The sequence below is a fragment of the Ipomoea nil genome, unplaced genomic scaffold, assembly GCF_001879475.1.
Source record: "Ipomoea nil cultivar Tokyo-kokei standard unplaced genomic scaffold, Asagao_1.1 scaffold1026, whole genome shotgun sequence".
In the NCBI taxonomy this organism is placed as follows: domain Eukaryota; kingdom Viridiplantae; phylum Streptophyta; class Magnoliopsida; order Solanales; family Convolvulaceae; genus Ipomoea; species Ipomoea nil.
The window spans coordinates 608,051-623,793 of record NW_017617454.1 but is presented as its reverse complement, the minus strand read 5'-3'; the positions used below and the strand labels follow the sequence as shown (position 1 = coordinate 623,793).

Here is a 15,743-nt window from a genome sequence, read left to right as displayed (position 1 = left end):
GGCAAATTTTATTATGGACCAAGGCCTATGTACCGGCTTGAATCATAAAGTATGTATAATTTTAATTACATTTCAATTTTATTTGACAATATTGTTATGTTTTTTAGTTACATTTTTCCTCCACACTAGTTTCATTACAGCAATACTAAAGTATCATTATAATTCTACTATAGTTTCATTTGATAATATACATTATTGTTTGAGTTGCGCTCTATTTTTTTGTTTCATTTTTCACAAACACTAGTTTGATTATAATAATGTTGAAGTATTATTTTAATTGCAGTACGGGTCATTTGATAATATATGTTATTATATGACTCTGAATTTTAGTTTCATTTTACACGCATACTAGTTTTATGAGTTAATACCCAAAATCGTCATCAACTATAATGGTTTTTCTTAATTTCGTCCTAAACGGCTTTGGTGACCTAATATCGTCTCAGACTTTTGTGTTTCGCTCAATTTAGTCCCAGACTTTTGTGTTTTTGCTCAATTTAGTCCTTCATTTGTTATTTTGTCAATTTGGTGTTAAATAAATAGACAATTCAGTAATTTTAATATTGGCATCTCTTTACTCATAGATATGTGAACTGCGAGATTCTTTTTTTTTTTTTTTACGAATTACTCCCAAAATTACTCCTAAAATTGCGAATATAAAATTTGATTTGCAGGTCCGGGAGTAATTCTGAGTGTAATTCGTACAAGAAAGAGGAATTTTGCACTTCACAAGTTGAAAGTAAAGAGAGATCAATATTGACATTACTGAATTGTCCCTTTATTTAACACCAATTTGACGGAATAACAAATGGAGGACTAAATTGAGCGAAACACAAAAGTCTGGGACGATATTAGGTCACCAAAGTCGTTTAGGACGAAATTAAGAAAAACCACTATAGTCAAAGACGATTTTGGGTATTAACTCCTAATTTTATTATAGCAATACTAAAATATCATTTTAATTATTATACTATAGTTTTATTTAGCAATAATATGCTCTGTTTATTAATTTCATTTTACCCCACACTAATTTCATTATAATAACACTAAAGTATCATTTTAATTCAACTAAAGTTTCAATTCATTCAACGATTGCTTTGGACCATCCACTGTATAACAACGTACTGCCATTTCTACGCCTCATTGCATTAAGTGGTTTGACCACCCTCTTTTTATTTGTAATGTGTTGATTAAAGAAGTTTATGCTGCTTTTCTTTTCAAATAATAATAATAAAAATAAAATTCTTTGCTAGTATCTTAATTTTATTAATAGAAGAAAAATAAAATAAATAAAAGTTATTATCAACTATATTTTTCGGTCGGCCAGACAAACAGAGACAGGAGATGAGAAATAGAATGGCATTTACTATGAGAAAACACCATCATCATCATTATTATTATTATTATTATTATTATTATTATTATTATTATTATTATTATTTACGCCTCTGCATTACGTTGACGCCTCCAGTGATATCCGGCATTCCACATCGAGGCTTCATCATCTGTGATACAGTGTCGGCGTCCAAAACTCCGGTGGGATTAAGGTGGGAGTAGGTCTGATAAGTTTTGACGGCGGACTCCAGTTGATCGGAGAAGTAATCTGCTTCGGCGGAGCTGCTGCTGTAAGAAAGATGATCAATATAACCAAAATTTTTGAGATACTTCTTGAGATTGTACAGTCCTTCCACGCGGTCTCCTTTCTTGGATCCCTGCAACGCTCTGATAAACCCAAAAGCATTCGGGTATGGAATCCCCCTTTCCGCGGCCGGGTTAGACGCCATTGCTGGCTAATTAAGCTAAGCAAGTTGGGTATGAGATGGCTTTCTGTCAGTTTCATCTATTTATAGAGTTATGTTTACTATCAAGAAATCAGCATGGGCAGCTCAACCGGTCACAGAGGTAAAATTTTGACCAGGGATCGAGTCTCACCAGTGGCAGTGTCTCTCAAAGTGGGGGTTCCTTGTACCTTGTGAGTCAGTGGCAGTGTCTCTCAAAGTGAGAGGGTTCCTTGTGGCCAGTGAGTTGATTTACATCCTCTCAAATGCTCTGTCGAGTCGGAGTGTTGGGGGCCCATAGGGTTGGGGTTCAACCTTTGGAAATAGTTATCTTTTGTTGATTCCTTATAATTTTAAGCAAAATGCTACATGTTCTTCTATATTGTACTCCCACACATTAAATAATGATGTAGACACTTGTATTTCACAATTATTATCCGTAAGTATGCAAGGTAAATTTTGTTTTATAATCTTAGTCAGCATGCAGAAGACAACAAGAAAGTAAATAAACCTAAGTTGCCTATAACTGATCGGCTCAAAGCTTCAAACAAAGAAGACAAATAGCCCGGTCTTGTTAAGAGTCACAATACACACATATCCTAGTCATCTTTTTTTGTTTTTTTTTTTTTTTTTTTAGTTAAGTATGCAATTTTGGAGATTTGGTTTTGAGATACATTGATACGATACTGCCTTCATCAAACCATATTTGTTTCTATAGACTTTTGGCATTGGCAACTAGTGCAAGCTCTAAAGTTCTAGCACAAGTTTCATTATGTGATAACCTCAATCGAGCTGATTCAGATATTTATATTTTATTTTAATTCTTTTCTTTTCTACATATGAAATTAAAATTAATAAATATAAAAAATTAAACTTATAGTTAGATTAATTCGTAGAAAAGAATGTTATTAAACACGCATAAAAATTACAATTTAGATTTAATTACACATGTAATGAGCTCTTTCATATGGGAGGTCATGAGAACGAATTTCAGTAGAGACGTTGTTGATTATTTATATTTCAATAAGTTGAGAAAGTATGTTTGAACAGATATACAATATAATAGAGTCAGTAGCATTCAAAAAAAAAAAAAGTTTTAACCACAATTTCTAGCCCCAACAAACAAAAACTTTCATTTCATTTAGAATCAAATGGGGATTAAATTCATTTCAAACGAACTATTCAATCCACAATAAACTCATTCAATATTTGTGTTTCTTTGATTGAAAAACTTATTCTCATGTACTCATGAAATATGTTTTATAGTTTTTTTTAATTTTCTTTTCCATTTTAAATGAAATGATGACGTTTTATAATTGAGTTTCTTAAAATATAAATAAATATTTTCTTACACGCTTTTTGATATAATCATAAACTGCAAATGTGTATTTTTAAATTTTTTTTAATGAAATGACAACATTCCGTTATTGCGTACATGCTTTTATTAAAATATGAAAATTATATTCAAGCAAATACAACTCTTTTTTAGTAATACTTTAATTTTCCATTTTAAATGAATTGACGACGTTTTATAATTGAGTTTCTTAAAATATAAATAAATATTTTCTTACACGCTTTTTGATATAATCATAAACTGCAAATGTTTATTTTTTAAAAATTTTTAATGAAATGACAACATTCCGTTATTGAGTATGTGCGTTTATTAAAATATGAAAATTATATTCAAGCAAAATACAACTCTTTTTTAGTAGTACTTTAATATTCAATGGCTCAATTATACTAGTTATAGTTTTTCTTTTGATCTTATTCACTTTGATGTAAAAGATATGCTTAACCTTTTTTTAGTTTAATATGCTTATTTCTTTTGCTATGTGATTCATGAATGGGTCATTTCTTGATTTGGGAGTCTATTTCTAAGCAAATTTATTATGAACTATGGATTATGTACCAGCGTGAACCATAAAGTATGTATTATTATTATTATTATTTTTTTGAAAGGAGTCAGGGTGGCATTTTATTCAAAGTAATGCGAGATTTGTGCTGATGGGTTCGTATCCCAGTACATAGCTGAAGTTTGACTAATAACTGAATTAGCTAAAGCATGTGCTAAATAGTTCTTTGATCTAGGAACAAAAACAACTAAACAAGAATGTAATGAATTAATTAAATTCCTGCAACCATCTATTGCGTAGCCAACATATGATCGATCGGTATGAGCTGAAGTAGTTAGATATTGTTCAACCGTTAAACAGTCCATGAGTAGTTCCAAGCTTTCCTCTCCACGATTCTTGAGCCAAGACAGAGCTTCCTTGCATGTAAATGCTTCCGCCATAAGAGACGAGAAACAACTTGGAAGTGAAGAGACATAGGCAGAGATATATTGTCCGTTTCCATCCAAAAGAACTGCACCTACCGAGGCCGTATTTGTGGCATGGTGATAACTCGCATCCACATAGCACCTGCGAGTGAGTTGACCCGGCGGATGAAGTGGTACCGGGTGTACAGCAGGCGTGGCCGTGACTGCATTGGTGTGAGACGGTGTGGCATTGCATTCGGTTCCACGGTGCACGGCGCACCATGCTTGCATCGTGATGGTGGTCGTCCTTAGTGTCTTTTTCGGCATTGGCATGTAGGCGTCCCAAACGGCATTGTTTCTTGCTCTCCAAATATGATATAAGATTGCAGCTGCATACACCAGACCATCAGTGTTTAAATTATCCAAAATTATATTAAACCATTCATTAAAAATATTCGTCTGGACAACAGGGATTGGGAGGCTAGCTTGCCCCCATACTGCCTTGGCATAGTCACACGTGACCAGGGCATGCATGGTATCTTCATTTATCATTCCACACATAGCACAATTGGGCTCAATATCAACTCTCTTGTTTCGCAGATTCATAGTAGTGGGAAGAATGTCACTCAAGGCTCTCCATAGAAAGGTTTTCCATTTTGGGGGGATTTTGAGCTTCCATAGCACTTGCCATTTATTAAAGGGTGTAATCGTATTATCATACCTACCAACAATACACTTATATCCACTTTTCACAGAATATAATCCTCTTGGATCATCATGCCAATACCACATGTCTTCATACTCTGGTGATACGGGAATTTTCATTATTCTGGGTACATCTTCTGGCACAAAAATATCTGTTAAAATGGAAGTATCCCATGTCTCAGTATCCTGATCAATTAAGCCAAAAACTCGTGCATTAGCCAGTTGTGGTGGCATTTCTGTTTGAATCATTGGATCCTGCTCATCCTGCAGCCAGGGATGATCCCATATTCTTGTATCCTTGCCATTCCCTATCCTCCGCCGCACACCAGTACAAACCATGCTTTTTGCTGCCATAATACTTCGCCAACAAAAGCTTGGATTATTCCCAAGATATGCCTCTGAGAAAGTGTCTTTTGGATAATACCTGGCCTTATAAACACGTGCCACTAGGGATTCTGGCTTCGTGAGTAAACGTCATGCCTGTTTCCCCAACATTGCTAAATTAAATGCCATGAGTTCCTTAAAACCCAAACCCCCATATTTCTTAGGGATGCATAATTTGTCCCATGCCTTCCAATGTATTCCCTGATTAGTGCCTGAGTTCCACCAATACCTATTCATGGTCCTCTCAATAGAAGAAACAACATTCATAGGGAGTAAAAAAACACACATTGAGAAGGTACACTACAAGAAATTTCACATTTAGTGACAACAGAAGTTGTCATCGAAACTATCAATTTTGGTCACTATTGAAATTAGTCGTCACTATATCCTCCGTCACTATTGTAGTAGTGACGACTTTTGAAAAGTTGTCACAATTAATCACTGCTTTTGTGACAATATTTACTTACACTAAGAGTAGTATTTGAGTGATAACAATAGTTGTCACAATAAATGTATAATTTGTGACCAAATATGTTATTACAAAAAAATGTTATAGTGACAACTAAAATCGTTGCAATTAATTATTTTATTGTGACAACACTTTAGTCACAATAGTTGTACTTATTCGTGAGAATTTTTCTTGACGCAAAAAATGATATCAGTGACCAAAAAAGTGGTATAAATAATTGCTTTGTTGTGACAACAATCATGATAACAAATGTTGTATTTATTTGTGACAACAAAATTTAACTCTAAAACAATCATTAGTAGTAACTAAAGTCGTACAACAATTCAATTTCTTGTAACCATCATCTTTGTCACTAATATCTTTGAAAATAGTGGCAGCGTATTTGTCACTAAAATACTGAAAATTAGTAGCGAAATTTGTGTCACTAAAATAAGTTGAAATAGTGTCACTATTGTCAATCCTAATGTTTTTATAAGTGGCCATTATTTGGTCCCAATTATTTTTCCAAATAATACTAGCCAAATGCACAAAATATAAAATTATTTATTTCAATATCTTGTCATAATTAAATATTTTAATTTAATTATTTTGGAATAAAATAATTCATTCAACAAATGTTACTAGTCAAATTAAAAAAAAAAAAAAGATATATAAAAAGATATCATTGTCTAACAAATATACTTTGTAAAAATACAACTAAATTCAAATAAAAACATTTTAAAATAAAATGTCTTGATTATTCTTCACTTGAGGTAGTTGATGGAGATTGCTTAGCATATTTTGAAGCCCTTGATTGCTTACTAAGTGAGCAAAAATTTACTTGATGCCTTTCAAACTTCAACAGCATCTTACCATTCATTAGAATCTCTGTCTTTATGTAAAATAAAGAATAAAGATAACAAAAAGAAATAATTAACTACAAATTTTATTCATAAAAAAAAAAAAAAAAAAAAAACATGACTTCAATTTTTATTAAAAATAATTTACTTTACCATCTCATATGCAATTTGTACAATTGACTTTGTACCACTAACTGATTTGATCTCTTGATTTACTCTATTATTATTTTTTTTCTTTCGCTTTGGTCCTATATATATATAAAGTTATTATTAATAAAAAAAATAAATTAGACAAGAATCAAGAGACATACAAGACCACAAATATACATTTTTTTAAGATTAATCAAGAGACATACCAGAATTATGCTTATCAGTTGAACTTGTTAATGATCTCAGTCTTTTAAGATTAACCATTCTACAAATATACATAAATAAAAATTGAGTTATTAATAAATCAAGATTAATATGTATATATTAATCAATCAAAATATATATTCCAGAAGCATGCACTTTGTTTTGACAGAAAATAGAGAGAGAGAAAAAAAATCAAAGTCCAAAAACCTACACATCCATCAAAAGGGTATCCATATTTTTCACCGAAAATAGAGAAATAAAAATCGAAGTCAGATGCGGTTTCTTTTCATTACTTACTCATGATCTTTTCTTTTCTTTTTAATGGTTATTACAATTGTACCAATCAATTGGCTTGTTTATAACTAATGAAATGAGTGATACTGGATTCGTGTTTAAGAAAAACTAATTCTCTCTCATTCTTTGAAAAAAATTTAGATTTTTAAAATCATACATAAACATACATGTAAAAATATATTATATATAAAGAGAGAGTACCTTGATAATGATATAGGAGATGCAACTCTGCAGACTAATTTTTTGTTTCTGTGGTTTTTGCTATGAAGGTTTTTGTATAATTCTAAACTGTATAATATATATATATATATATATATATATATATATATATATATATATGTACACTGATAAAACCTAGTAAAAGAGGCGCAAAATTCTCTGGAAACAAAAAAAGAGGCGTGAAATTTTCTTGAAAACAAAAACAAAAGAGGCGCCATTATGATTTAGTATTTACTTTCCAAATTTACTAAATAATTATTAAAGAAATAATACATAAAAGTAAAGAATATTTGACTTTAGTTAATATTTTAAATAAGGGTAATTCTATTTGCACCACCTTAATTTTTATTTACATGCACCATCCTTTAATAGGTTTGTTAGTTTTATAGATGGTGTAAATACAACAATTTACTATTTGCACCGCCTTCATTAAAGTTGATCAAACATTATGTTTTTATGTAATAATAAATTTAAATTAAATAAGTATTTAAATATTTAAAAATCAAAACATTAAAAAAAAAAAAAAAAAAAAAAACCCTCGCCGTGGAAGGGGTTGTTGTTTTTTTAAACTTTTTTTAATGTTTTAATTTTTAAATTTAATTATTTAATTTAAATTTATTAAAATAATATTTCTAATTCCATTTGTGTAATATCTAACGTTTAATAAATTTTAATGATAAAAATAATTTTATTTTTTGTTCTTCTAATATTCTTTATAGCTCAATAGTTTTTATTAATTTAAAATTGAATTATGGTACCGTGTGGATAAAATTGTTGCCTAATCAATCTTTTGATTGTTTCAATATTTTATTATGTTAATATTTTTTTATATTATATATTTGATACAAGCATCTTCTACAAAAACTATAGTAAGAGGATGACTCTTAATATAAATACAAATAATAGGCTAATGTGGTTAGGAGTAATAATTCAATTAATTTTGAATCAAACTAATTGAATTTTTATTTTAACAGATTGTTATGCCGGGGAGGCAGCAACTTTGGGCGTCCCTAGAAGTATTGTGTTAGGTTGCTAATTGATGAAATTAGATGTTTATTACGTCACTTTTGTAATGTGAATTTCGTACAATATAATAACTTATACCCCTCATATTGTTGTTAGGGAGGCTCTTTCTATATATGCTCTATGGATTGGAGTATGACTCTTCTATTTTTGTATGATATCTTGCATAATAATGGCTCTTTGTGTATATTAAAATTAGGTGAATTTTATAAGTTTAACCGTCGATAATCGAATTTTCTCAAAACATAAAATCGGTATCAAAATTGATGTAATTATTACTAAATTACCAACCAAAATGATTATATATGTTAACCCAAATTATTTCGATTAATTCAACAAGTGTATTAATATTTAGAAGATCAACTGACTTTATATATATATATAAAGAGTTAACTGTCTAATTTTAGCTGTCATAGCCACATGCCCACATGGTATGTGGAAGAACAAAAATTCAATTAACCATAATTAACCATATATAATCGTATAACATTTTTAGTAGCTTCTCAACATTTTGGTTTAATTTGGTCATTTTTCTTGCCTTGCTGAATACAATAATCAAGCCATTACTTTTTTATAATTTATGTTTTTTTATGATAATGGGTATTGATAAAATTTGGATGGAAATTTCTGATAGATCATTGTCACAGTATGAAAAAAGAGGTAATTAAGGACTTTCTTGAATTTGTGTATAGAAATCTTGATAAAGGGAAATAATGTTATTTTATTTAATGCCGATTGGTGAGATGTTTATCATAAAATTAGACTCAAATTTGACAATTTTGAATTTTCTATGGTCAATATTACACGGAAGTTGCAAATTGATGAACCATATGTTTTAGCGTCGTGATTTCTATGATCTCCCTAATGATGATGTAAGAGATGAACCATTTCAGGAAAACGAAAAATTTGGCTTTACCATTCAAGGTTCTAATTTGGAAGATAATAATGATGTTATGGTATTGCATATGCCTGATTTGGATGTTGCAACTGTTGAAGTAAACTCATCAAATGTTCATACCATGAGTATTAAAGAAGATGAAATTGATAGTGATAGAGGTGCTTTTATTAATGATGATGATGAGATTCCAACAGCTGAAGATGAGGAAGGTGCTGATGATGATGATGATGATTGAGTACTATATGAATTTGTATTTATAACTTTTGAATTCTTTACTTTTTTATATTTTGAGTTTGAATGTTTAATAAGTCTTTTTGAAATATATTGTTGGTACTTGGTACTAAACATATACATGTTTATTTCCAAAACAATTGATATGACAAATTAGAAAAATGAGTTACAGTGAACTTATCCGTCACATAAGAACGTTTAAAAGTGAGTGATTATAAAATGTATTTTCACAATTACATTCATTTCACACAATATCCATCTATTTAACTATAGTGACGAAGTCATTCTAACAACTAATTACTCATCACAATTATAATAAATTGGTGACAAAAAAAGAAATCAACACAATTATTGGTCATAATTTAGTAAATTTTGTTACGGAATTATAGAGCATCACAAATATTTGTAACAATTTCATCACAAAAAATGACAATATTAGTGACAACAATATTTTTTCTCACAATTGTTTATCACTTCTAATGGTACTAACCAATTGTATTTTTATTGACAAAAAATGTTGTTACGAATATTATCAACGAGAGTGACCAACAACTATTTGTCACAAAAAGTACAAAATTTTGTGTCAACATTATATTTTGTCACAATTAAATTCGTTCCCGCCATAATTATACTGCAGCCAAAATAAATATACATTTAGTGACAACAAATAGTGACAACGCATGTTACGACACTATTATTCTAGTAATAGTGACAACTTATTCGTAACAAATACTTACTCGTCACAATTACCATATTATCCGTGACCAAAAAAAAGTTATCACAATTACACCACACAATAGTGTCGAATTATTTTTTTGGTCACAAAAAGGGTATTATTTGTGACTAAATTACGAAGTGTCACAAAAGATTCGTCACTAAATGTCTTTATTCTTGTAGTGGTAGGCATAGATTGAGCCACACTTTTCAATAATATTTCCTTACCAGCCTGAGAGAGCAGCTTCTTATACCATGAACCAATTCTCTGTTTAATCTTTTCCTCAATATACGAAAAAACTGCCTTTTGATTTTTACCAATAAAAGACGGGAGCCCAACATATTTACCAAAATTCGGGGCTTGCAACACCCCCAGTTCCTGCGCCACCATGTCTCTATTCTCCTCAGTAGTATTTTTGCTATAGCAAATACTAGATTTATGATAGTTTACTGCTTGTCCTGACAACTTCTCATATGCCGTTAGCCATCCTTTTATCACTCCTGCTTCCTGCAAATTGGCCTTAAAAAATAACAGACTGTCATCCGCAAAGAAAAGATGGGATATTGGGGGAGCTCCCCGAGCCACTCTACATCCATGAATGCTATTATTGAATTGTGCCTGTTGTAGCATCATAGAGAATCCCTCTGCACAGATAATAAATAGATACGGAGACAATGGGTCTCCCTGCCTCAAGCCACGAGTAGGTGTAACCGAATCAGTACGAGAGCCATTAATCATAAACCTGTACGATACAGTAGACACACATAACATAATCAAATCCACCCATTTTTTATCAAAACCCATGGCCACAAGCATCCCATGTAAGAACGACCACTCCATACGGTCATACGCCTTTGCCATATCTAATTTTAGGGCAGCACATCCAACAGCACCACACTGTTTCCTGTGCAAAAAATGGCCAACCTCCGATGCTATCAATATATTATCAATTATAAGCCTATCGGGTATAAACACACTCTGGGATTCCGATATAATCTTATCCATCAAGGGTTTCATTCTATTAGTCATGACCTTTGCCATTACCCTATATATCACATTGCTCAACGCAATTGGCCTGAGATCAGATACTCTTTCCGGGTTTTGTTTCTTCGGGATCAATACCACATCTGTTTCATTCAGAGTTGCTGGGAAGCTGCAATTATCCAAACAACTGACAATAAAGGATGAAATATCCCCCCCCCCCTACCACATCCCAAAAATGTTGATAGAAGCCTGGATTCATTCCATCCGGGCCTAGTGCCTTATCAGGATACATGGAAAAAAGAGCAGCTTTGACCTCATCATTAGTGAAAGGCCGAATATTGCTATGTTTTTCAATTTCATTTGACAATACTGCTATGTTTTTCAATTTTATTTTTCATTTACACTAGTTTCATTATAGCAATACTAAAATATTATTTTAATTCTACTATAGTTTCATTTTGATAATATACATTAATGCTTGAGCTCTATTTTTTTTTTCCAAAAACACTAATTCAATTATAGTAATGTAAGTATTATTTTAATTGCACTACAAGTCATTTGGCAATATATGTTATTTTATGTAGGGCCGGATTTTAGATTGTGCAAGTTAGGCTATAGTACATATTTCCAAATTTTAGAAGCCCAATATTTAATTTTTACCTAGCTAGTTTAGAAGTAAAAACTAAAAGTTTTCAATTAAATTTAAGAGGTTCCATGAAGAAGTGGTAGGAACATATGTTTATTGAGTTAATACCATCCGGGGTCCTCCGAGTATAGTGGTTTTGACATGTTTAGTCTTAAACTTTCAAATTGACCATCTATGGTCCTTCGACTTACAAATTTAACCATTCATGGTCCAAGTTAACCACTCATGGCCTTCAACTATTAAATTTTAACCAACCATGATCCTTTCAAGAGGACCACAACTGGTTAAATTTCAAAACTTGAAGGACCATGGGTGGTTAACTTGGACCACAAATTGTTAAATTTGAAACTCGAATGACCACAGATGGTCAATTTGAAAGTTTAGGACTAAACGTGACAAAACCACTATGTTAGGAACATATGTATTAGGATTTTGATGATACCAATGTAAATTAGAAGTAGACCCCTAACTTTTTGTCATTTATTTTGTTACCTTCGTCTTAGACGAAAGGTACCATAACTCACTGTGTAATTCGTGTTAAGTTAGCGAAACACACGAAACCGAGTTATGATCTTTTTGTTAGGGTTCTTTGAACGAAAGAAGAGCTGATAAAGCAGAACCTCATCTCAGACGGACCACGAATGAACAGATGATCCCTTACAATCGAAAGAAGAAACCGAAAGAAAGCTTTCAACCAGAGACATCACATCTAAAGTTCTGACTACCAAGACAATCCATCTTCTCTCAACTCAAGAAGAATGTTCTCAAATGTCTCAGCTGATGGATCATCCTAGGAATAAGCATTCCTAAGAATGAGAGCACGCTTATCTAGGTGCATTAAATGCCATAGTACCACTTTTCAGAGCTAGAAGACAAAACACGCAGAAGTTCTTGTCTCCAACGTCTATATGGTACAGGCGTACAACTGCATTTAATGAAGCAATAAATGCACTAGGCTCTCCGGTCTTTAACCACTGGATAATAGGTTTGAAATATCATCTCCCTCCAACGGATGGATATTTTCTCTCCTATAAATACCCATCTTCTCCATGATAGAAGGTGTTGGTTTTTAATTACATCTGATCATACATATTCAAAAGCTCCTTAAACAAGTTCACTCACTCAAACTTTTGAAAACCAGTGTTCTAAGGTGTGAAGCTTTCAAGAAGAGTTATCAGATTCCATCTTCACAACCTTGAAGAAGTCTTGCAATTTGTATACGTTGATCATCCAACATCCAACCAGCCAGCCAAGACTTCAACTAGTTGGAGAAACACGCAAATCTTTTATACCAACCCTCAACTCTGAAGAAGACGTTGATAGAGGCGAAGTAAACTCTAGGAGTTGAAAAACCTACAAGCAGCTGTTCGGCTTAGTGATCAAGGAAGTTTTCTTGGTGTAGTTTGTACTAGGAGTGATAGTGCAAACCTTTCACGAGCTGTGAAAGAAGAGTGGAGTAGGCACAGTTGGCCGAACCACTATAAAAATCTCTTGTCTCTCTCTCTTCATTTTTCAGTACCTTACTTTCATGCATTGCATATCATACGGCCTTAACCGAAAGTATTCATAAAAGAGCAAACAGTGCAAAGCAACCTTAAATTCGCATAACACATCCGCTGTGTAATAACCCCGAAAGGAGTTATTTTCAAGAAAAACGAGTAGAGTCTATTCACCCCCCCCCCCTCCCTCTAGACTCTCCTTTCGACCCTACCGGGACCAACACACTATACTCGGAGGACCTCAGATGGAATTAACTCTATGTTTATTGTATTTTAACTTAGAGGTCATTGGTTCAAAACTTGTGTGTTGTTTTAGCTTTGGACATCTCCTTAGTTTTTAATTCTTTTTATAATATGTCTTTTAATTTTTTCTTTGTGCACAGTAACATAATACCACACTATTATTATTATTATTATTATTATTATTATTATTATTATTATTAGAAAAAATTATATTGAATTGATTTTAAAGATTGTGATTTCCATAAGGAAGACAGGAGACGAGAAATATAATGACATTTACTATGAGAAAACACCACCACCATCATCTTCAACATCATATCATTATTATTATTATTATTATTATTATTATTATTATTATTATTATTATTATTTACACCTCTGCATTACGTTGACGCCTCCAATGATATCTGGCACTCCACATCGAGGCTTCATCATCATTGATACAGTGTCGGCGTCCAAAACTCCGGTAGGATTGAGGCGGAAGTTGGTCTGATAAGTTTTGACGGCGGACTCCAGTTGATCCGAGAAGTAATCTGCTTCGGCGGAGCTGCTCTTGTAAGAAAGATGATCAATATAACCAAAATTTTTGAGATACTTCTTGAGATTGTACAGTCCTTCCACGCGGTCTCCTTTCTTGGATCCCTGCAACGCTCTGATAAACCCAAAAGCATTCGGGTATGGAATCTCCCCTTCCGCGGCCGGGTTTGATTGGGATTGTGGAGAGGCTTTAGACGCCATTGCTGGATAATTAAGCTAATAAGCAAGTTGGTAGGAGATAGATGGCTTTCGGTCAGTTTCATCTATTTATAGAGTTATTTTTAGTATGAAGGATGGATACAGCTGTTCATAGTTATCTTTTGTTGATTTATTATAATTTTAAAGATTATATCTCTTTATTGATTTATTGGTCCCTCAATGATTTTTGAATTGTAAATGTAATCCTTATTTTTTAATTATTTTTTTATATATATAAATTCAGCCATTCATTTGTTGACTTCTTAGTGGTAAATCTGCTAGTCCCTATCGTCAATTGTTGACCTATAGTTACAAATTTTGTTTTTAATTTGAAGCTCTAAGTCTATAGTTAAATGATTAAACTTAAACCTAGGTCCACAATTGAAGATCTGAATTTATCGCAATTGACAAACACGGAATAGAAGTTGATTAAATAACGAATAAATTTACAACAATTGAGAGATATGTACTATATTGATAAGTATGAAATAATATAATTGAGGAGCTAATAAATTAATAAAAACTTTAATCTTCATAATTATACTAAATACATTAAAATGCAATGACGGCAATGTTATTGACTTATTGCCCATCTTTCAAATTGAGTTGCCAAATTTTGAAGATTACATTAAAACATATATTAATGCATTTAAAAAAATACGGACACACAAAAACAAATTCACTAGTAGCTATCGGCCGGAAATTATGCAATATAATTGGGCGAGTGTTGTTAAGTTTACCCATTTAGTTAATGCTATGTAATAGCTAATTAATAGGGATTCGTTCTAGGAAATTTAGAGCATCCATATCTTTAGTTTTCTGGGGATGAATTTTGACAGAGAAAAATGTAACATTTTCCATTATGATTAATGACATTATTAAGTGATGCAAGTTTAATAGGTCATTTATAATCATTATGTTGTAGTTTGAAACGGATGTAACGGTTTTCGTTACAAAGCCTATATTGATTGCATATAAGGCTATATAAGTATAGGTCCTGTCACTGCTCCAGAACACCCAAAAATACACCATCTATATTGTCCGGAGATCAAGTGGGAGACATTATTACTCTGTTGAAGTTGCTACTACCATTTGGACATTAACACAAGAATACTAGCTACAATAGAATATCATGCTATTCACAAAGAAATACAATGGAGGTATCAACTATGGCTGGAGGTATGCTTGATCCTATCGCTTCCGCTATGAGGTTAGATTATTACAAATATTATGATTGTATAATTATTCTAACAAAAAAATCATATGTAGAAGAAGGAAGCTGATGTAAAGACATGATTTTGAAGAGGAAAAAAAAACAGCGCATAAAACGCGTTTGGGGCGCAATACTCGCCCACTGGGGCGCGTCTGAGTGGCTGCCACTCTAACTATTAAACTACTTTTCCGTTTCTTTTTTTTTTTTTTTTTTTTTTTTTGGTAAATATTGTCAGAAGTTAATTTTTTTTTTCTTTTCCT

At 32.0% G+C, this 15,743-nt stretch overlaps 2 protein-coding genes across 2 annotated transcripts; both read right to left on the bottom strand.

Annotated features, from left to right (window-relative positions):
* Positions 1-1,433: 1,433 nt before the first annotated feature.
* Positions 1,434-1,781, bottom strand: LOC109180210 (metalloendoproteinase 2-MMP-like). Its single transcript, XM_019329698.1, has one exon. It carries the CDS (start codon positions 1,779-1,781, stop codon positions 1,434-1,436), a length of 348 nt encoding a protein of 115 aa, XP_019185243.1.
* Positions 1,782-3,750: 1,969 nt separating this feature from the next.
* Positions 3,751-5,091, bottom strand: LOC109180209. The gene has a single exon (XM_019329697.1). The coding sequence runs from the start codon at positions 5,089-5,091 to the stop codon at positions 3,751-3,753; it is 1,341 nt and encodes a 446-aa protein (XP_019185242.1).
* Positions 5,092-15,743: the final 10,652 nt, after the last annotated feature.

Coding starts and splice junctions, on each gene's coding strand:
- LOC109180209 (XM_019329697.1), bottom strand. CDS start 5,091: ATGGCAGCAAAAAGCATGGTTTGTACTGGTGTGCGGCGGAGGATAGGG.
- LOC109180210 (XM_019329698.1), bottom strand. CDS start 1,781: ATGGCGTCTAACCCGGCCGCGGAAAGGGGGATTCCATACCCGAATGCT.